At 56.3% G+C, this 22,675-nt stretch overlaps 1 protein-coding gene across 12 annotated transcripts in view; it reads right to left on the reverse strand.

The window, feature by feature from the left end:
- The window catches only part of GRM4 (glutamate metabotropic receptor 4), a 127,821-nt gene that overhangs the window by 65,868 nt on the left and 39,278 nt on the right, over window positions 1-22,675 (reverse strand). For 6 of the 12 annotated variants that reach the window (XR_004028034.1, XM_030804104.1, XM_030804103.1 and 3 more), the window contains exons 3-4: window positions 19,110-19,379; window positions 6,997-7,213 (exon numbers count right to left, since the gene is read on the reverse strand). The exons of 1 other annotated variant lie outside the window; for it this stretch is intronic. Coding sequence is in view for 10 of the 11 variants with exons in the window: in XM_030804104.1 (XP_030659964.1) it covers window positions 6,997-7,213; window positions 19,110-19,379 (487 nt within the window). In the remaining variant the exon portion in view is untranslated. Of the gene's footprint in view, window positions 1-6,996; window positions 7,214-17,543; window positions 17,677-19,109; window positions 19,380-22,675 lie in introns of those variants that run through there. 5 more of the 12 variants (XM_030804108.1, XM_030804107.1, XM_030804109.1 and 2 more) reach the window with 2 other exon arrangements.

The following is a 22,675-nucleotide window of genomic DNA, read 5'->3' on the forward strand; positions in this document are numbered from 1 at the left end:
TCTTCACTTCAGTGGACACATTACCACATCCCTTTTTTTACCTATTCAGGCGGGCTCTGCTGAGCACCTACTGTGTGCCGGGCAGGTGCTAGGGCTGGCTATGGGTGGCTCCTCTCATGCCCACCAAAAGGGCCTGAGAGCAGGGCCAGCAGCCTGTCTCTGTCTCACACTGGGGCTGGGAACATGCCAGGGAACAGGGCTGGTCGTCTGTTCACTCACACTTCACTCTACAGAGTTGTATGCTATGCTGAGGCCTTCTATGTGCAAGGAGGGCAGGGGGCACAGCGCAGGGGCGAAATAAATCTAGGAAGCCCCAGCCAACTGGAGACTCAAGCTGGTGGAGGACTGAGCCTCTTCCCCTTCCTGTCCCCCAGGGCAGCAGCACTGCAGGATGAAGCACCCAAGGCCAGCAGTGAGGAATGGCAGGAGGCGCACCCCACAGTTCACCCGATGCAGCTGCTGACAGGCCCCGAGTTCCTGCTCCCTACCTTATGCCTCCAGGAATGGATTTCTGTCCTCAGTGAGTCAGTAGAGAGAGGAAAGGGAACAGCCAAGGAGCTCAGTGGGGCAGGAGGTGGAGGTCCCAGGGTAGCCTGGCCTCACCCCCAATGCCTACACCCCGTTAGCCTCAGTTTGCCCCTCTGTAGGCTGAGAGAGCAACCTCTCAGGTCTAGGGGTGGGAAGAGAGCTAAAGAAGAAGTGAGTAGTTGGGGGCTGGATTTTGCAATTAACCATTCATTCAACAAACATTTATTGAGGAACTAAAATGTGCCAGGGCTGTGCTAGATGCTGGAGATGCAGCAGAGAACAAAACAGATTAAAATCTCTGCCTTGGTGGACCATATACAAACAAATAAAAATGTATTAGTCTGGTGCTATAAAGAAAAACAGAGCAGGGTACGGTGACTGGAGAGTAGGACTGAGGCAGGGGCTGTTTCAGATAGGCTGGTCAGAGGCCTCTCTGAAGGGAGACATCCGAGAAGACACCTGAAGACACCAAGAATGCGGGCCGCGTGGACATGCAGGAGAAGCTTTCCCGCAGGAGGACCAGCCCGTGCAAAGGCCCAGAGGCGAGCTGGTGCCTGGAACATTTGAGGAGCTGCAAGATAGCTGGTGTGGCAAGAGCGAGGGAGAGGCACGGAAGGAGGCAAGGCCAGAGAGTGAGGAGAGGCAGCGGAACAGGCACCCTTAATGTGAGTGGGGCCAGCCCCCTTGGCTCTGGCTGCACAGATCTTCACCTCATCCCCGTGGGGCCTCTGTAGATGGGGTGCTCCATTTATAGCCAGGGACGCCACATGCCAAGAGTCTCACAGCCCACTGGATCAGGAGCTGCCCAGCCTGGGCCTCCTGCTGCCCAAGCACTGTCTCCTCAGCGGGCTGCCAGCCACGCCATGCCACTGTGCTGACAGAGGCCATCTACATGCAAGTCTGATGCTCAGCCCTGGGAGTCGGAGCTGGAGGTCAGATCCAGCAACATCTCTGGAATATCAATGGAGGGCACAGCGACACAGCCAAGAGGTAGGGCCTCAGAATTTCCTGCTGTTCAAGGAACGAGACATCCTCCAAGGAGCAGGCCAAGCCCCCCACACTCCTTCCTGCCACACCCAGAGAGGCCATCTTGTTTCCACCCTTGAGGCACAGACGTGCCCAGACCTGCTAGATGCACTTACCTGAGAGGACTAGAGACAAACTCCCGGGTGACCCCGTGAATAGGACTTCCTGCCCCATGCACCACAGAGGGTAAGTTCAGTGGCTGGGGAGAGTATCTGCAGGATTCAAATCCTGCCCCTGCCACTTCCTAGCTGTGTGGCCTCATGGGAGTTACTTAACCTCTCTGAGCCTCTGTTTAGCCATTGGTATAATGGAGCTGTCTTGAGAGCTAAATGAGGTAATATGTACAAAGCACTTAAAACAGGCCTGGGCCAGGTGCAGTGGTTCATGCCTATAATCCCAGCACTTTGGGAGACCAAAGTGGGAGCATCGCTTGAGCCCAGAAGTTTGAGGCCAGCCCAGGCAACATAGTGAGACCTCATCCCTACAAAAAATGAAAAAAAAAATTAGCCGAGCATGGTGGTATATGCCTGTGATTCCAGCTACTCGGGAGGCTGAGGCAGGAGGATTGCTTGAGCCTGAGAGGTTGAGGCTCCAATGAGCTGTGATTGTACTACTGCACTCCAGCCTGGGCAAGAGAGTGAGACCCGATCTCCAAAAAAAAAAATGGCCAGGCACAGTGGCTCACGCCTGTAATCCCAGCACTTTGGGAGGCCAAGGTGAGTGGATCACCTGAAGTCAGGGATTCGAGACCAACCGGGCCGACATTGTGAAACCCCGTCTCTACTAAAAATACAAAAATTAGCCAGGCATGGTGGTACGTGCCTGTAGTCCCAGCTACTTGGGAGGCTGAGGCAGGAGAATCGTTTGAATCTGAGAGGTGGAGGTTGCAGTGAGCTGAGATCATGCCACTGCACTCCAGCCTGGGTGACAGAGCGAGACTCCATCTCAAAAAAAAAAAAAAAAAGCCTACCACATCTGTGCCCACGTCTGTGCCACCCGCTTGCCACCGCCTGCCTTTCTCCCTCCTCAGTGACTCACTGGCAGTATCTCCAGAGCCCAGGCGAGGCCTGCTCTGCATGTCTAATCCAGCCCTGGTGATGCTGCAGAGGAGCCCGGGAGGGAAGGCCAGCCTCCTTGCCTTTCCCTGGTGCAGCCTCAGCCTTGACAGGGAGGAAGGAGTCCTGGCTGCAGCCAGAAGGTCCACACGTGCCCGCACACACACAACCCCCCCACACACACACACATACACACACACAGGCCCAGTCTACAGATATCCCCACCAAGGCCGGCCTGCCAGTCACATGACCAGAACTTCCCAGACATGCACCCCTACACAGACACACACACACACACACACACACACACACACACACGTCCTGGCCTAGCTGCCTTTGGAGTTCACCTTGCTGCCCTCTCCCCACCAGACCAGCCATCCCCTAAGAACCAGGCTAGCTGGGCTCCTGTAGTTTTGTCTCTAGCCCCATCCCTGGACACACCTGTATCTCCATTTACAGCACAGCACGGGGCCCAGCACTTCCCAGGCCTCCCCAGGACTAGCCAGGCCCCAGGTAGGGCTGGGATCCAGGCAGCCAGACCCTGACAAACCCTCCAGTGCGCATTCCTGAGCTCCCACCTGCATGTGCCAGGAGCACGTTTCACTCCTTTTTTTTTTTTTTTTTTTTTAAGACAGATTCTTGCTCTGTCACCCAGGTTGGAGTGCAATGGTGCAATCTCGGCTCACTGCAACCTCCACCTCCCAGGTTCAAGTGATTCTCCTGCCTCAGCCTCCCAAGTAGCTTGGGATTACAGGCTCGTGCCACCACGCCCAGCTAATTTTTGTATTTTTAGTAGAGACGGCATTTCACCATGTTGGCCAAGCTGGTCTCGAACTCCTGACCTCGTGATCCACTCGCCTCGGCCTCCCAAAGTGCTGGGATTACAGGTGTGAGCCACCGTACCCGGCCGCACATTTTACTCTTATACCCTGCTTTATTCCCATTTCACAGATAAGAAACTGAGCCCGGAAAGACGAAATGATTTTCCCAAGACCGCACAGCCAGTCAGCGTCTGAGCCAGGGCACAGGTCTGCCAGAAGGAGCCTGACCTCTTAAGCACCTGCCACCGCTTCTGCAATGCAAGCTGGAGGAGACAGGGTGTACAGGTAGAGTGCCTGGTCTGACAGCCCTAGCTCCAAGTCCTGCTCTGACACCTGGCTGTGTGACCCTAGGCAAGCCACATCACTTCTCTGAGGCTTAGTTCTCCCATCTGCAAATGGGGAAAAAACACCTAGCCCACGGGTGTTTCACCTAGCCACATGGTTATTACCAGGATCTGCAATAGTCATAGGAGGTGTCTGGCCCAGTCAGGGCTCAGTCAAGGGCCACAGGATTGCCCAGAGCATGTGTAGACAAGGGTGGGAGTGGGGAATGCCAGTGCCAGGGCTTCCTTTAGGCCTGGTGCCAGTGGCCCAGTCAGTATTGGGCCACTCCAGGTGCCACCTACAGGCTCCCCACCTGCAGGACAGAGCCAGGTTCCCATCCCAGCTCCTCCATGTTCTAGCTCTGTGGCCTTGAGAAAGTGACCCACCCCCCTCTGGCCTCCATTTCCCCATCTATAAAATGGGCATAGTCATGCTCCTCTGAAGGACCCAGAGACCAGCACACAGTTGGCACCCAGGACTCGCTCACCACAATTCCAACATGCATCCCAGCCTGGCCAGCATGCCCTCCCCGCCACTCCCCTCCCTGGCACTCCTCTGAGCAACTCACAGATGATTTATACTTCAGAGGACGAATCAATACAATATACGGCCAAAGACATCTTTAATCTTTCACAGGGATTAGGCTACAAGGTACAGCGGCCTCTTTCTACCAGCCGCTCAATTCTGATTTCAATTTGGCCAGCTGGAGTGCAGCTCTCTCTCTCTCTCTTCCTTTCTTTTCACCTGCTAAAAGATGTTCCTCCAAATCAAATTTCATTTATTGGGTTGCACGAGGAGACCTAGCTGCCTAAACTGCCCTGGCCAGACCCCCGTAGGCTGTTGCACACTGACATGGGGTGGCCTTGGAAGTTTGGGGGCATGGGAGGCCCAGCCAAGCAGGAAGCCAGGCCCTCAGGGACGTACAGATGGTGCATGGGGTGTAGCAGGCATTGTGAGGGGCGCCTCTGCCAGGACAGGAGTGCCCCAAGCTGGAGGCCCTCCCATAATGGCAAATTTTATTTTTCTAGATCATGAAGTCCTTTTAAAAAATCTTGAGTAGACTTTATTTTTTCTAACCGCCCAATACTTGATTAGATGTTGATAAAAAAAAAAAAAATTAAACAATAAGCTTACCTTCAGCCAAAACACAATGCCCAGACCCCACCCCCATCCCATGCCTCTCCTGTCCCTCCGGGCCGTGTGTACACGGGTGTGCCTGTGTGTCTCTGTCATACCCTAGCACTTGCACAGGGGCTGGCCCATGTGGGTCTCAGTGAGCACGCAAATGACAGAAGACAGAGAAGACAAGAGTACAGAAACAGGTGAGAACTCTAGTTCCGGAGCCAGCCATCCTGGGTTCAAATCCCTCCTCCACCTCTTACTTGCTGTGTGGTCTGGTGCTAGCTATTATTCAGCCTCTCTGTGCCTGCACTTCCTCTCCTGCAAAATGGGGATGAGGCAGCATCTACCTCGTAGGGCAGGAAGGACTGCCCAGGACAGCAGGTGCTGGGCACAGAGGGAGGCCTGCATGAGCACTGGGGGTGGCTTTGAGGTCCCTCAGGGCAGGGACTGAACACAACTGAACATGGAGACTCAGGGCCCTCGATCCCTTCCCCCATCCTATACCCTTGTCCCTAAATCCTGTAGAGGTCATGCCTTAAACAGAAAAGGCAGGAGGTTGGTTTGGGGAAGAGTTGAAGCCACAGAGGAGGAAAGGAGCCAGCAAAGCAGAGTGGGAAGTGCCATCCAGAGGGAGGTGCCCAGGTCTTGGGTCTGAGCAAAGGAGGAAAGGACATGTGGGTGGTCCGAGGGAGGGGCTGGGCTCTGGGGCTCGGAGGCTCTGACACTGTCTGCCAGGGTTCCCAGGTGCTATTGCCAGCCCACCTGGAGCTGAGAGTGGAGTCCTGTTCACCTCTGCTTCCTTTTCCTCTGCCAGGCTGCCGGAGTGGGGAGCGGCCTGGAGCCTCAGCCATCAGTCAGTGCTGCCCCACTTCCCGCCGCTCCGCTGCCCCCTCCACCAGGTGGAGGCACCCAAGCAGCTTCAGCTGTACAATTAAAGGGGCTTATCCAAGATTTATAGCAGGATTATGCCCACGGGGTGTTACCAATGGCAGCCTCTGGACACTCTGTAGTCCTTAGGAAAAGCAATTAGAGTCCTAAGGCCGTGAGGGTATAAATCTACAGACGCCATCACCCAAGGTCTCGGGTGCTCGAGAGCTGTGTAGAGGCAGGACCTTGGGAGAGACCAGAGGCAGGGCAGACGGGTCCTCTCTGCAGGAGGTGGGTCTGCCAGGAGGGAGAAAGGCCTCCCCACTTCCCCCACACACCATAACAGGGCCCCGAGGAAGTCACAGGCACCATCCTTCAGCCCCACAGCCCCCCAGGAGCCGTCCCCTCTTGGCTTACCCCAGCCCAGATGGAGGCCCCCAGCCCAGGGCTGCCTGCTGCTCCCAGATGCCCACAGCTGCAGCCCATGCAGCCAGCCCTCCCAGGGCACCAGCAGCAGCACAGACCCAGCCAGGGGCCCGCTCCCAGGCCCTGCTAGGTGGGAGTCACCTGCCAAGGGGTTAACCCTTGTTATCGCTCAGCTGCTTATTGCTGGGGACACCTGAAAGCTTTATCACAGAGCATCTGAGGACAGCAATTTAAGGCAATTCAGCAAGCTTAAAGGGGGAAGGTGGCATCAGGGTACGAGGGGGAGACCTCGAGGAGAATAAATACTTGCCGGAGTTCCTCAAACCCCACCCACAGGGACACCTTCTTTACTGATGCCCAAACCAGCACAAGCCACCCTCGGCCCTCCACCCTCACCCCCACCACAGACAGATCAATTTTAGGGGCTCCAAATTCCTCATTCCTCTGAGAGCCTGCCTGGCTGTCCGCCCATCACCTGAGTCCCTGACAGCCCTCTAAACAAGGCCCCTCGTCCCCACCCCATCCCTTCCTCTGCTGTGAGGAAAGCGGCTGCCCGGCAGGCTCCCGCACCAGGGAGGTCAACAGTCCCCTCATCTGCATACCCACGTCTGCAAAGGCCTCACACTCGCCGTTGACTGGAGTCATCCAGAGCCCAGTGAGGCCATGGACCAAACCACAGTGCTCAAAGAAGAGGCCGAGGCCCACCTGGCAACAGCCGGGCAGTCAGAGCCCGTATCAGGCCCCAGCTAGGAGCTCTTGGTGGGTCAGTCACTGTGCCGGGACACCCCCAAGCCCGGCATGACCCTGCGGCCAGGCATTTGACTCACCGTCCTCACGGGACTTCTGGATGAAGGCCTCCACACCGCTCTCGCCATAGCTGCCCTCCGAGGCCACCGTGGACACGTAGTTCCACTTGAGGGCACGGACGATGTCCACCATGGCCTGGGCCTGGTACGTGTCCGAGGGCACCACACGGGAGAAGAAGTCGTAGCGGCTGTTGTCACTCAGGTCTGGCGCTGTGGAGGCGTAGCTGATCTGGGGTATCTGAGGGGCGAGAGGGGCTGCTGAGGGTGGCGGCTGGCCCCCCACCCTGCCTAGCCAGCCCCATTCCCCTACACACCAACCTCCCTCTGGTCCCCACAGCCTTGGGACCACCACAGCCCACCCCTCCCCATGGGCGCTGCTTCCTCCTCCAGAAAGTCTCCCAACCGGCCTCCCTGGGGTCCCCAAAGACACCCCAGCCACACACAGGTACACACACACGCACACGCACACACACACGTACATACACCACACACACATACACCCTGGGAGCCTCTGGCTGCCTCAATTTACACAAAGAGCTCAAAGATTCCAGCCCAGGGAAAATCCCCACATACGTGAGATGATTCAGCCTGGGGATGGGGTGGGATTTGGGTGTTGGGAGGGGCCCTGAGGGGTCATGTGGCCCATCGCATGTCCCCAGGCAGCCCCTCTGGTGAGGACCCAGCAGACCCTGTCCCCACAGCTCTCTGCCAGCTCAGCCTCCTTCCTCGTGCCCTGCTCAGAGGAGATGGAGCCTCGATTCCAGCTCCCCTGTCCCCCACTCCAACCCCAAGGATGGAAGCCCAGGAAGCTAGTGGGGTGGGCTTCAAGAAGTCCCTTCTCTCTGCAGCTGGGGACACTGAGCCTAGAGAGTCACCAGCCTGCCGGGTCCCACAGCCTCTCCAAGGCAGAGCCGACCCAGGGCCCTGCCCTAGCCCCGGGGCTTTCCAGTCACAGGGCATCTTACTGCCTCCACAGGCCCCACCTGGACCCTCCCCAGGCAGGGATGAGACTCAGACACCCTGCCTCCTGTAGATACACCCAACCATCCCCAGGACAGGGAAGGGATATGGTGCCTCCTCTCCGCCCCTCCCCTCCAGGGCCCCACCCACTGCTCTGCTCTCCCGGCTGCTCAGGGCCTGTGGGCTCCACTCCCCGCTTGGCCCACAGGGACACTCCTCTTTCCTGTGTGCCCTCTGCCCGCTCAGTTGTCCAGGAAGATGGGGGTGGGGAATGCATATTGGTGTCAAAACTAAGATTTTATGCCCCTAAGGAATCACTCAGATTCAATCCTGGCCAAGAAACCTGTGGCCAGGACTTCAGGCCCAGTGGCAACTGTGGGTGGGGAAATGTTCCTGGGATAGGAGGGTTGGGGATGCCCCTGGCAAGTGATTGCCCACTTGGCCAAAGCCTAGTGTGTCCCTATCCCTGGGACCACCTCCTAGACCAGTCAGCTCCCCTTCCTGAGGACAGGGCAGAGGATCTGCCGACCTAGAAGCCCCACCTCAATATCCCGACATGCAACTCTATTCACTTCAACAAAGACTTTATTGAGCACCTATGATGTCCTAAGTGCTGAGGACGGCAGTGAATAAAACACTCACGGAGCTTCCTTCTGGTGGGAGGAGAGGAGCAAGCAAGCTAACAAGTGACCAGGACCATTCTCCATAGCGATGAGGTCTCACAGAGTGGCATAAGGGGGTGGGACATCAGGGTGGCAGGTGGTGTATGGGTGGCCGAGCAAGGGGCCTGTGTGGCTGGAGCAGAGCAGGATGGGGAGAGTCAACACATAGTAGTTCTCACAGCCTCTTAATAAAGGGACAAATGACAATAAGGAAGTTAACTGGGGACAGTGAGGGTCCACCCTCCCCTGAGAATGCCCACTGCCAAAAGCATATGGCCCAGCTCGGCCACCCAGCTGGCCCACTCTCCGCCTCCCCTGTGGGAAAAGCCCAAACCACTGAGACCTTAACAGGTGAGGATGTGGGTAGGGGAAACAGTTAACTGGTTTTCTGGATTTTCTGAGCAACCAAGGATTAACTCCCAAACCCCCTCACTGTAGCTCTTGTGGTCTTTATAAAATGGCAAGTACTACATTATCCACTGGCCACAGTAAAACTTTGGAAACAACCTACATGTCCATCAAGAAGGGATTGTTTAAAGACGTTCCAGCCAGATGAGGAATATTACACAGCTGTGAAAAGGAATGAGGCTGATTTCCAGGCACTGATCTGGGTGGGTCTCCAAGATATTGTGGGGTAAAAACAACAGCAATAAGGAGGCAACATCCAGGTGGAAGCTGTTTACTGTGTGAAAGGGGAGGTGCATACTTGCTGCTCTGAAACAAAACACGTGTATTGCCTCAGGGGAGGAAAGCAAGTGGCCCAGACAGGATCTGGCAGGGACCTTTCACCTTCTACCCTTTGTAGGTTTCCAAAGTAGAACCATGCACATCTTCCACCCATTTGGAAAGCAAACCACACTCGAATATACCTGAATCTATGCGTCCCCTCGCCTGCTCTGTCAGCAGTGACTGAAAATTAGCCCAGTCCTCTTTGCCTTGGAGAACACTTGGCATAAAAACAGCACCCTCTAAAATGTGAGCTCTGATTGGAGATTTATTAATTCACTTCAAGGTTGTTATTTTTAAGGTCTGAAAATGGTATTAGAGTCATGGCTGGTTTGTTTTTAAGAAGTCTTGTGTTTTAGAGCAGTTTCTCAGCCTTTGCACTCTTCACGCTGTGCAGGGGAGGTTAGTTCTTTGTTAGGGGGAGGTCCCTGAGAGACAAGTGTTTTGTTTCCTCTCTCACTGGCCTCTGCTGGGCCCTAGCCAGGAGCAATCATCACCTGCCTGCCTCTACGCCCCTCCTGATCAGAAGCTTGTCCCTACTTCTGGTGTTTCCTCCCACCAGGCCTTGGTTCCTGGGAGAGGGAAGGAGGCCCACTCAGGTTTCTGGACTTGCTCAACCCAGGCCTCACAGCCGGCGGCAAATGGAAACAGACGCCCCCCCAGATGAGGTGGCTCCTTCTCACTCACCCCTATTCCCCCTTCCAAGCTCCTTTCCAGGCCCAGGTGGTGCTCAGCACAGGTGGTGAGCAGTGGATGGACAGATGGATGTCCGGGCATCACCTGTGGGGCCAGTCGCATTAGAAGCCTTCAGACCCTGGCCCACATCCAGAGTGGGGCCCTGGCACACTGGACCCAGCCCACGGCACACACTCCATTCCCCCAGAGGGTGGGGGTCCAAACGTGCGCTCCTGCAGGATACGCGCGTCAGCCTGCAGGAGAGCCCCGGGACCCTGATTTCAAGAGCCCAGGAGGGGCCCCTGACCTTCCCCCAGTAATTCCTGAGACACTGGAACAAGGACCCAACCCTGAGATTCGGGTGAGGGAATCACAGGCTCCTGAACAGGAGCCCGGGGATAAGCCAGCCTCCTGCGATGTGTCCACCTGCCAGCCTCTCCTGTCTGCTCTCCCCGCAGCCTCCCTCCTCAGCTCCAGCCCCTCCCACACTTCCTAGGGAGACAGTTTCAAGCAGAATTTGGGGAGCTACACTGCTTAAGTTCAAATCCCAGCTCCACCTCTCACCAGCTGAAAAAAAGCTTGGGCAAGTTACTTCACCTCCCCTGGCCTCAGTTTCTTCAGCTGCACAATGGGAATAATTACAATAGCTGTCTCCTAAAGCTGTGAGGGTCACATGAGGGAATTCAAGCAAAGCACTCAGAACAGCGCCTGGCAGGCAGTGAGCACTAAGGGTCAGCTCTTAGGGGAGCTGCCATGCCTCCCGCTAAACTTCCTCTGGCAGCAGTCGCCTTCTCTTGCCTCTCTCTGACTTTACCTCCTAGGACTCTCCCTCTCTGCCGGCCCCCTCCCATCACCCGCTCTCTCCATAGTCTAATGTTGTCATTGTCATTGTCACAGAGACATCTTGGGAATGCTATTGGGTTCTCCAAGGCTCTTTTGCCCCACCCTGGAGTGGAGGGATGGGGGGCAGGAGGTGTCAGGGACCGGGAGGGCAGGGAGCCACGTCTGCGTCTAAGCAGGTGACTGTGACAACCTGGCCCATGTGGGGTTCTGACGTCTCTTCAACTCCCACTGTCTCCGCAGCCCAGCCCGAGCAGGAGGGGGACGTGCAATTTACATTCTCCTCAGAGAACGCTCCTCTCCTCTCCCAACAGCAGCGGCAGGAGGCGAGGGAGGCAGCGGTGCCCGCCCTGGTGCCAGCTGCTCCATCCCTCTGCCTCCTTTGCTTCCCTCACCCAACACATTGAGCACCTACTGTACACTGGACACTGTTCTAGGTGCTGGGGACGCAGCACCTTGTGTCACACCCTCATGGGGCAAGAGTCAGAACTCAGATTCCAGCAGCCCCTGACCAAGCACAGGTGTCCTGCTCTAGGTCCCTCTGTCTGTCCCTTTCTCCTTCCTCTTTGTCTATTTTCCTCTGTCCCCAGAGTCCATGACCTCATCTCCCACATCCAAATCCCCCTGCTCATCAAGGCCCAACTCAAATATCACCTCGTCCAGGCAGCCCTCCCTGAGCCCTCATCCTCCAGAGGGGGCCTAGCTTCCCACAGCACTGAATGCGGCTGCCCCAAGGGCACCAGGCACGTCCTCCCGGTGTTACTATTCTCTGCCTACTCATCCATTCAGCAGGCCTTCTAAGCACCCCACCTTGTGCAGACAAGGCCACGTGGAGAGATGCAGAGATGAACTAGACTGATCCCACCCCTAAACACTGGTCAATACCCACTGCGTTCTAGAAGATACCAGCAGAGACGGCAGAAAGTGTGCAAAAAGTGCTGCACTGTCTGGGCCCCCTGAAGAAGGGTAGGTTGTATGGCCCCCTGGAGTGACACACAGTGTGCCTGCAGCCGCCACCCAGGAGAGCCTCGGCTGAGGTAAGAGGTGAGTGACTGAGGGGTGGGAGGACGCATGAATAAACCTCTCTCCCTCTCCCTCTGTCTCTGGCTTCTAGAGTGACAAGGAGATCCATGCCACATGGGGAAAGACAAAAGCTGCTTCCGGACTTAAGCAACAATGAAGATGGATTCCAAGTATATCTGAGTGTGAGTGTGTGTGTGAGTGTGTGTGAGTGTGAGTGTGTGTGAATGTGTGTGTGTGAGTGTGTGTGAGTGTGAGTGTGTGAGTGTGAGTGTGTGTGTGAGTGTGTGTGAGTGTGTCTGTGAGTGTGAGTGTGTGAGTGTGTGTGTGAGTGTGTGAGTGTGAGTGTGTGTGAGTGTGTGAGTGTGAGTGTGTGTGAGTGTGTGTGTGGTGTGTGTGTGAGTGTGTGCATGCACGTGGGCACATGGGCTAGAGCATGTGTCCTGAGCACATGGGTGCCCCGCACGTTCATTCATTTATTCCTCCTACAAAGAGGCATGGAGCACCCACGGCCTCCAGGCATAGTTCTGAGAGCTGGGGATGGACTGTGGACAACTGCCCTCAGCGGGCTCCAATCTAGATGGAGGCAGGTCATGCAGAGGTGCATCATAAGCTTCTGAGCCTGTTAGATGCGGATGAGGAGCCAGGAGGAAAAAGAAAGGAAAGGAACAGGGGAGTGTTGCAGAGTGGCCAGAGAGACCTCTTTTATAGTCTGTGTCAAGATCCCAGCAGGGAGGGGTATTCGATGCCAAGGTGTTCCAGGCTGAGGGAGCAGCCAGTGCAAAGGCCATGTGTGCATGCCTGTGTGTGTGTGTGTGAACATGTATGCATGCCTATATGTGTGTGTGAGCATGGTGCATGCCTGTGTGTGTGTGAGCATGTGTGCATGCCTGTGTGTGTGTGTGTGTGCATGTGTGTATCCAGGCACACACATGTGCTTAGTGCCTGGATCTGCCCTCGGGCTGCCCCAGGCCCAGCCAGCAGCCTCACACAACCAGCCCACGCATGCTGATACCGGCTAGCACACAGGCAGTGACCCAGAACGCCCACAGCTCCAGCTCTAGGTAACTGGTTCCCAGAACTGCAGAATCTGAAAACCCGCTGAGGGCAGCTGGTCCACATCCCACACCATCCAAAGGTGGAACGGGGATGCTGGAGGGCAGGGAATGTGTCCAGCGTCTCAGTGCCCACCCGGAGCACAGTCCTTAGGGTCTCTGAAGGCTGGAGTTTTGTTCAAGACTGTTCAGCTCAGTCAGGGTTGAAATCCCCACCACGACCCCCACAAGTCAAGTGGCCTCAAATCAAGTGACCAGACGTCCAGGGCCATCACCACAGACACCCCAGGGGCTTCCTGATAAAACCCACACTCCTCTTCCTGTGACCTTTTCTGTTAAAAGTGCCTTGCCTTTCCTCCTCTGCCCTAATGCTTGGCACAGCACGTAAGTGTCCAGCACCCATCAGAGCCACCCTGCCCAGGGCTGTGCGACCCAGCTTCGCTATCCAACTGTGCAACCTTAGGCAATCAAGTGAACTCTCTGGGCCTCAGTTTCTTCCCTGTAAAGTCATCACCATCACAACAGAGAGGACTGCGTCAGCAAATATACAAAAATGCTTAGAACAAGCCAGGCGCATGGGGGCCCTGGGCAAATGCTAGATATTATTATTAGAGAGAAAGGCAGGGCTAAGATCACTGTGCCCATTTTGTAGATGAGTAAGCTGAGGCTTGGAGAGATGATAATGTCCTCTGAGTATCCTCACCAGGAGATGTCAGAAACAAGGTGCTGGCTGAGCTGCTCGGCCTGTGTTCCCACCCTCCTGGGCATGCCCTCCAGGCCTCCAGCTCTGCCCCACCCTCCTTGCTGACTCTGCTCTTTCTGTCCCACCCACAGGCCAGGCCAGGCCGCCACAGATTGAGGCTGGGATCTTGCAGCCACCTCTGGCCACCAGCCTAGGCCCAGCCAGGACCCAGGCAGACCTTAAGATCCCCACCTGCCCAGCGCAGCCCCTATCACCCAGGGAGCAGGGGACCCTGCACGGGGCCGGCACAAGCCCCAGGCTTGGCTGCCTGCTCCTTGCCCTTCTGATCCTGGCTGCTTCAGGCCCTCCACTGCCCGGCTCTCAGCATCAGCTGTTTGCTTCACAGATAAAAGCCAGTGATGCTTTTAGATACATGAAAGCTGTGGCGGACAGGAATGTGTGGTTCAGAGAAAGAGGGGGAGAGTGCCGGCTTCCAAAGGCCTTGCCTGCAACATCCCCCACCCTGACCCCTCAGGGGCCTGAGCAGTGCAGCCTCCCCCACAGGGCCTTAGCTGCGGAGATGGGGTGGGGGCTGGCGGGGGGGGCCCAGAGCACCTGAGCACCCCTCTGGCCAGGTGCTGGGGAAACAGATTTAAATAACACTCGGAAAACCAGCTCAGTTGGGGAGTCAGACCTGTGGATGGGAGAACAAAGATTGCCCCCAACCTCCCATGGGCAAGGGAAGAGCCACAGGGTGAGGGGAACAATGGCAGGGCCTGGGGACCAGGCTGTCTGTGCACAGAGGTCCAGCCACAGGGGCTTCCCAGGCCCCGCCAAGGAGGGCGGGACTTTCCTGGGAGCCAGGGGAGCTGTGGAGGGAGCCTGAGCAGGGTTACAGGTGGTCAGAATGGCCCTCAGCCTGCAGGGGAAGAGTCTGGAGAGGCAGGCCTGGCAGTCCAGGAGAAGGTGGTGAGTGCACTGCAAACAGTAGCTGATGTTGCCTGAACCAGGACAGGGGCTTCGGGGTGGAGGGGAGGTGGGCGGCAGGCACTTAGCGGGAGACTCACGGCATTGGGGATCAATTATATGTGGTCACAGAGAGAGTGGGGACCAGCAGGGGGGTGCAGGGAGGCAGCAGAGGGAGCAGGGTGGGGCCAGCACATGGAGAGGACGCCAACAGTCCCCGGCCTTCAGCCCTGACCGGGACCATCCCTGATGCGCACCGCTGGGTTCAGGAGCAGAAGGTTAGAGTGACCCAGACAGCTTGGGACAGCCCCATGGAAGCCTCACACACCCACACCCTCCATGGAGCTGCCCTGTCCCCAGTGACCAAAGAACAAGGCCTAGGGGAAATGGCGGGGGGCACCTGGGCAGGGGACTGAGTGGGAACAACTGGGTGGCCTTTGGGAGGAGCAGGATAGGCCCCAGATCGGGAGACTGTCTGTCCTTGCCCCAGCGCCTCCTCCAGGGCCACACACTGGGGCCCTTCCCCTTCAATGCCCCCTTCCCCCACACCCACCAGAGCCATCTGGGGAACACCAGGCCCTTCACCACAGACCCTCTGGGAATTTGAATCAGGCCTGCCTGGGCACTCACCTCAGGACTTGACGCCCTCATTAATCAGATCTATTCCTCTGCTCCGTGGATGCAGACCAGCTGCCAACTCCTGCCCTAAGCATCCAGTCACTCTGGGGCCTGACCATGTGCCCCTGTCTGGCCCTGGCCGGCCAGCCTGTGCCCCAGTGCAATTGATCAGTCTGCGAGGGCCCACCCTGAGCCAGCCCAGAGTCAGCCTTCTTCCCGGTGGCTGAGAAAGCTGCAGTTGCCACCCCAGGGCCCTTGGCCTCCCTTGCTCTGCTCCTCCCCCCGGTCTGGAGATGGACCTCCCCTCTGCCCAGTTCCAGGGTTGCTCTGGCCCTCCTCTGCCCCTATAACCTATGGCCCCCATGACACAGCCCCCTTCCTATCACACCGTGATCTGCAGTTTCCCCTCTGTGATGGAGAGTGCATGTCAGAGTGTCCCAGGCTGCAGGCACAATCATCAAAGACAGTAGAACTGCCCACGAGGCCCATGGGGTCCCTTTGCCTCAGCTGCTCCTGTGGCCACCAGCCTCCCCCCATACACTCTTCCAGCATCCACTCATGCTCCTCCAAAGCTCTGTCAGGCCATTCATTAATTCACTCACTTGACCAGGGTTTACTGAGCACCCACTGAGTGCTCTGCATGATCCCTGCCTTCCTGGAGCTGACATCCAAGTGGGAGAGACAATCAATAGTGAATGAATACACACAGAGCTAATGCTGGGTGCTGAGCAAGGGCCATCAGCCAAACATTTCAAGATCTCTGCCTTCTTGGGGCCACTTGAAAAGTTCTGGACAATGAGCTGAGAGCAGAACATGCCTATCGCTTCTGTCCCACAGCACTGAATTGCAGTGGTGAGACCTACAAGGTACACATTTCCTCTGCTACTGTAAGCAATGGGTCCCTGAGCAATGTTCCAGCCCAGCCTGGGTCCCTGAGTAGAGTGCCTAGCCAACCTCCATAGACATCTCACACAGCAAGAGTTAAGCTGATGCTATTGTAAGCCACAGAGCTTTGAGGGTTGTTTGTTTTTTTTTTTTTTTTTTGAGACGGAGTCTTTCTTTGTCCCCCAGGCTGGAGTGCACTGGCACGATCTCGGCTCACTGCAAGCTCCGCCTCCCGGGTTCACGCCATTCTCCTGCCTCAGCCTCCCGAGTAGCTGGGATTACAGGCGCCCGCCACCACGCCCGGCTAATTTTTTGTATTTTTAGTAGAGACGGGGTTTCACCGTGTTAGCCAGGATGGTCTCGATCTCCTGACCTCGTGATCCGCCCGCCTCGGCCTCCCAAAGTGCTGAGATTACAGGCTTGAGCCACCACGCCCGGCCGAGGGTTGTTTGTTATGGCAGCATCACCTCACCTATGCTGACAGACACAGGGAGCGGTAAACATCAGGCTCCAGCTCTGGGAGAGCCAGGAATGACTCATTTATTTCCACCTCAAGGGCATGGATGTGTCAATTTCACACTCATCACAGGCTGGTTTGGGCAGAATTGTATTGAATTAAATTCACACACACATGCAATCCTCATCATCATGAGAGCTAACACTTATCGGGTGCCTACTATGTGCCAAGAACTGTCCTAAGTAGCTTCATGCACCTTAACACCTTCAATCTTACCACAGCCCTATGAGGTGGGCCCTCTTATTCTCCCCATTTTTTTGAAACTGAGGTACAGAGATGTTAGGTTACTTGCCCAAGCTCACACAGCTAGTGAGTGGCTGAGCCAGGATTTGAACTAGGACTAGCTGCAGAGCCCATGCTGCTAACTGTCAGGTAAAACCTGTCTCCTCTGTACACGGTGGGCCTACACATGCATATGCATTTACACACACACGTGCAACATCTACACACATACACTGAGAATCTGAGGGTGACGCCGCAGCCTCTAGTGAGAAGGCCGCCCCCATCCTGTGGGGTAGGATCCTCAGGGCAGCAGCTGGGAGACCAGCCCTGCTTCCTCTCCTTGCTGAGCCCCTGCCTCCACTCCTGGCTGTCAAACTAAGGGCTGAAGTGGCCCACTCGTCTCCAACACAAAAGATCGGGCAGGAGCCCTGGAAGCTTGTGTAAAATGGCTCTGCTTTGAGAAATAGCTAGTTTTTATACATAATTATTAATTTCAGGCTTATTATATGCAAACCTGTCTCCCAGACGAGATGAAATTGATTTAATTAGAAATTCCATCATCAAGCCTTTTGCATCTGAACTTTTAATTAGGATCACCAACCCCACACGAGGCTGCCAGAGAGTGATCTCATGGCCCCTGACTTCTCTCCCGGAGGCCAGGGGTATGGCCAAGACGTGTGGACCTCCACTGCCACCTGTGCCCTGGTGGCCAGGTCAGGGCCTCTCACCAGGATCCTTACCTGTCCTCCACCCCCACAGCATGGCCCTGAAGTCCTAAGGGTCCTCTTTTTTCTCTTGGCACCATCATGGGGAAATAGCTTGGGAAGGGTTTGCACCATCTTGCAGCCAGCCAGAAGGACTGGGGCATTTAAGGTGTGCAGGGGACAGGAGCAATAACAGGTCTCCCCGCTTCCTGCAAAATTCACACACCAGCCTTCCTTTGGGAGCCCCCGCCAGGTGCTAATAAAATGCCCTTTACGGCTCAGCTCAGAGCAGTCTGTCAGAATTACCCGCAACACTTGGCATTTTAACAAAGCATTTTCATGCTCAACACCTCTGATCTCATCTCCAACCACTCCCAGCTTGGCCTCACTGACTTGGCTCCAGTCACGCCAGCCTCCTTACTGTGCCTCGAACTCTCCAGGCACACTCCTCCTCAGGGCCTTTGCACTGGCTGTTCCGCTGCCTGAATGCTCTGCCCCTAGATATGCATGTGGCTTGCTCCCTCTCATCCCTCACTTCAAGACTTTGCTCAAATGTCTTCTTCTCAGGCAGGCCTTCCCTGACCAATCCCACCTCCCTCCCCTGCACCCCACCTTCACCTCCTCTGCTTTGATTTTCTGCACAACGATCGCCTACTAACACACTATATTTCCTTACTTATTTCATTTAGTATCCATCTCCCTCTAAAACATCAGCCTGGGGCTTCATGTTATTCCCCCACTGTGTCTTCAGACACCTGCCACAGGACAGGCATTCATTGAACAAAGGCGACACCTCATTCCTTCTGCACAGCCAGCCCATGAGACAAGCACCACAGTGCTGAAGCACCTTCAGCCGGTGAGGAAGCTGAGGCCCAAAGCCTCAGGGCCTTGCCAAGGTTGCAGAGCTGGTCAGCAGCTCCAATTCTCACATGGTCTGACACTGCACCTGGGCAGGCCAGTGGCGTCACTCTGCAGTAAGTGGGCCACCCACAGCAGTGCCCAGCACATAGAAGGTGCTCTGAGGTCTCCTTCCTCCCTCCTGGGTTCAGGCAGGACCCTCCCTCTGGCATCCCTCACCTCCTGGGGCCTGTCACACCCTCTCCCCCACTGACACCCCAGGAAGCAAATGCTGGGAAACTGCTCCATGCCACCTCTGTCTCCCCATCCCTGGGTCCTGCCCAGCCTCTTATCAGGAGAACAAGCGGACACTTGGATTAATTTCCAGGCCCGTTCTGAATTATGTTTTCCAGGAGAGAACCAGACAGACGCAGGCAACAGGGCTTTGAACAAATATTTCCCCAGAAAGCGCTTTATTCAGTCCCTTGTCTCACCCTTTTAAACATTATATGTTTTCTTAGGAGCCCAGGAAAAAAGAGGGGCCCGATAAGGCACAGAAGCTGGAGAAGAATAGCGGGCGTGGAGTGGAGAGCCTCGGCAGGGCTGACAAAGGAGGTGGCTCGATGCAGGCTCAGAGGCAGGGCCGCAGATAAGAGCGCCCCAGAGAGCAGGTGGGGGCGGCGGGCGCGGGAGAGCAAACGCGATCCTCAAATCAGCACTTGTCCTATTTCATAGGCGAAATGTAGATCAATAAATTACACTCACTTTTGCAGGTTTTACATGCTGACTCGGTAACCTTGTCAACAGTGATCCGTGGGGGAGGCTGGGAGGAGCCCAGGCAGGCAGGGCAGAGGCCCAGCGAGGAGCCCCAAGGGGCACAGCCACGCCCCCTTTTCCAAGGAGGGCTGAAAGTCCAACTCCCAGAGGTGAGAAGCTGCCTCGCTGTGTGACCTTGGGCAAGTCACCTCCTTTGTGAGCCTTAGTCTCCTCATCTGTCCGCAGGCACCATGGTGAAAGACTGGGACATGTCAGGCACTGCGAGGGTCCCGAGGGAGAATGAGTGTTACAGAAGCCTGGGGAGAGGGGAGGAATTGGCCCAGATGTTTGGAGCCAGCCATGCACCTCTCTCACACACAGGAGGTGTGACAGGGGCTCGTGCACAGCCTCCCTTGTTAACCCTCACCACAGCCCCGAGCTAGGAAGCTGGAGCCCGATCCTCAGAAGAGAAGCTGCCCCTCTGAAGCTGAGGAACATGCCCGGGCTCACACCCAGGCCCACCCAATGGCAAGCCGGGCTTCCTCTATGCCACAGTGCTGTCTGTGGGCCAGGACACAGGCAGTGCTGACCCTAGGTCACACCCAAATGGCCAAGGGGCAGGGAGAGCTGGGGGCAGCCCAGGGAGGCTGCGGGACCCAAAGGGGCCAGGCTGAGGGTGGAGCACGGTGGGCTTCCCCGGGGCTGGGGACATGGAGCGGGCTGGGCCAGGGCCAGGCATCCTTGCCAGTGGGCAGGAGGCGGCAGCAGCACAAGGCTACTGGAGTGTTCGTGTCATCATAACAGGACTGGTGGCTGTTGGCTAACGAGCACCTACTCTGTGCCAAGCACTTCATGTGGATTATTCACTTCTCCCTCACACAATAATCCCATGAAGTGAACACTACTTATTACCTTCATTTTTCAGATGAGGAAATGGAGGCCCAAGAATACATGGAAACAGGATGACACAGCAAGTGGCAAAGTGAGATTTGAACCCAGGTCTGTCTGGCCCCAGCCCCTGAGTGCTCTCACCCCCTGCTCCCCACCTGGCACACACTGCGTGTCCATTCCCAGCCTCCTGCCCTTTGCCTACACCATCCCCGCACCCAGGAAGCAGCCAGGATGGGGAGCTGAGAGTCCCTGTTCCAGGTCTTTCCCCACCACATCCCTTGGGCGCCACTTCACGTCTCTGAGCCTCAGTTTCTGCATCTGTTCAATGGGGGCTTAACTACATGACCCCTGCTGCACTCACGGGTAAGGACAGGGAGGCCTCCACAAGGTGGGAGTAACAACATCCAAAAGCCCGTTCTGCAAAAGCTGACAATCCTCACACAGGCTGTGGGAAGCAGGGGCGGGGCTGGGCAGTGTGGCGCTTGGGGTGTCGGTAACTGCACCCCATGTCCTGATGACCGCATCACCAGGAGCACTGAGTGCCGGCAATGGGGCGTGGCCAGGCCGAGAAAATTAACCATGGTGTCTGCCCAGTGTGCTTTCAAGTTAATGTGCAGCGCTGTGTGTAATATATTGCGCTATATTAATATAATATGATATAATGGTATGTATTACCATTATTGAACACATGAGCCGATAAAAGTCACATCACCATCTTTCCACATAATTTATATCACGGCCAGGCCAGGGCCAGGCTGGCAGCCCCAGGCTGGCAGAGAGGAGGCCCCCCTGGGGCTCTGGGGGCTTCCACTGGGGAAAGGGGGCCTGACCCCTGGGAGGGGAGTCAAAAACCAGCTTGGAAGGAAGATGCAGGCAAGGCTAGGTGACCGGCCGGGCTGGGGGTGCTGAGCTGCGGCTGGGGATGCTCAGTCCCCTCTCCTCGATGCCAGTCCTCATTGCACTTGGCCCCACTGCAGTATTTGACCCAGTAGTCCCTTCCTCGCTTGGTGGCCCCGCTCCTGGCGCTCCTTGTCCCCTCCTTCCTCTCAGCTTCCTTTGCTGGTCTTGCCTCCCTCTCCCTGATCCGACCCTGGCGGCCCCCAGGGCTCAGCGCTCCCTTCCCTCTGTCCGCCTCTCCACTCACTCCCTGGGGCCTGGGATTGCCCTCTCAAGGGTTCACCAGATCTCACCATGGCAGGCGAGGAGACACAGCATGCACCCCTGAACTCCAGGCTCCCATCCAGCTGCTGCTCCCCTGGGCTATCCAATGGGTGTTGCAAATTCAGCAGGTTCAAAGTCCTTCACCGCCAGGTAACTGCTACTCTGCCTTCCAGCTATGCAGGCCAGAGTGTTGAGCAAATCCTTGAGTCCTTTTCTCACACATCCCAAACCTGATTTATCAGCAAATATTGTTGGCTCCACTTGAAAAGGATCCAAAATCCAACCACAACTCACCTCCTCCACCAGGACCGCCCAGGTCCACAGCTCCAGCATCTCTGGCTGGGCTCTCACAACAGGGCCCTTAGCCTCCTGCTAGGCTCCTGCCTCCCACACTTGCCACTCCCACACACATGCACAGTGCACTCCTGCCTGGCAGCTAGAGGAACCCGATTAAAACCTGAGTGACACCACAGGGCTCCTCTCTAAGAGGATCCCGTCACAGCCAGGCATGGTGGCTCATGCCTGTAATCCCAGCACTTTGGGAGGCCGAGGCAGGTGGATCACCTGAGGTTAGGAGTTCGAGACCAACCTTGCCAACATGGTGAAACCCCGTCTCTACCAAAAATACAAAAATTAGCCAGGGGTGGTGGCCAGCGCCTGTAATCCCAGCTACTCAGGAGGCTAGGGCAGGAGAATCGCTTAAATCTGGGAGGCAGAGGTTGCAGTGAGCCGCGATCGCACCACTGCACTCCAACCTGGGAGACAGAGCAAGGCTCAGTCTCAAAAAAAGAAAGAAAGAAAGAAAAAACAGAGGCTCCCTTCTCATAGAGTAAAAACCACAGTCTTTCAGTGGCTCCCAAGGCCTCTACATGACCTGCACCATTAGCCCCCTGGCCTCCCTTCCTACCACCCTCCCCCTCACTCACCCTGTCCAGCCACTCCAACGTCCATGTTGTTCCTCCCAACAGAGCAGGTAGGAGCCCACCTCAGGGCCTTTGCACTGGCTGTTTCCACACACCACTTCCTGCAACACCACACCTTTCATTCACGCGTCTAGTGAAGACTGTCTGCCTCCCGCTGGCACGTCAGTCACATGAGGGCAGGGGATTTGTCTGCTTTGCTCACTGCTAGAGCCCTAGGACTTAGGACAGTGTCACCCACACTGTCATCTTGCAGGTTCTGCAAATAAATATTAATGACAACTACAAACAGGTGAGCCTGAGCGACAGTCGGCTTTCACCTGCTTCTCATCATCAGGTTTCTTCAAGATTCTGTTGGGGGAAATTTTCTGCTTCCAAAGAGAATTTGGAAACTCCTGGCCTGGTGTGGATGAGGCGACTGAGGAATGGATGGGCCAAGAGGCAGCAATTCAGCCAAGACCACAGGCAGCTGGAGGCTGGCCCCTCCCTCCGCCCAGCACGGCCTCAATGGCCGGCCCTAGGGCAGAGCTGGCTGCTGAGCACTCAGCCTGCAGAGGGTATCTCTGAAGCCAGGGGTGAGAAGGACCCCAAGCGATCTTTGCC

The sequence above is a fragment of the Nomascus leucogenys genome, chromosome 22a (assembly GCF_006542625.1).
Source record: "Nomascus leucogenys isolate Asia chromosome 22a, Asia_NLE_v1, whole genome shotgun sequence".
Taxonomy (NCBI): Eukaryota; Metazoa; Chordata; class Mammalia; order Primates; family Hylobatidae; genus Nomascus; species Nomascus leucogenys.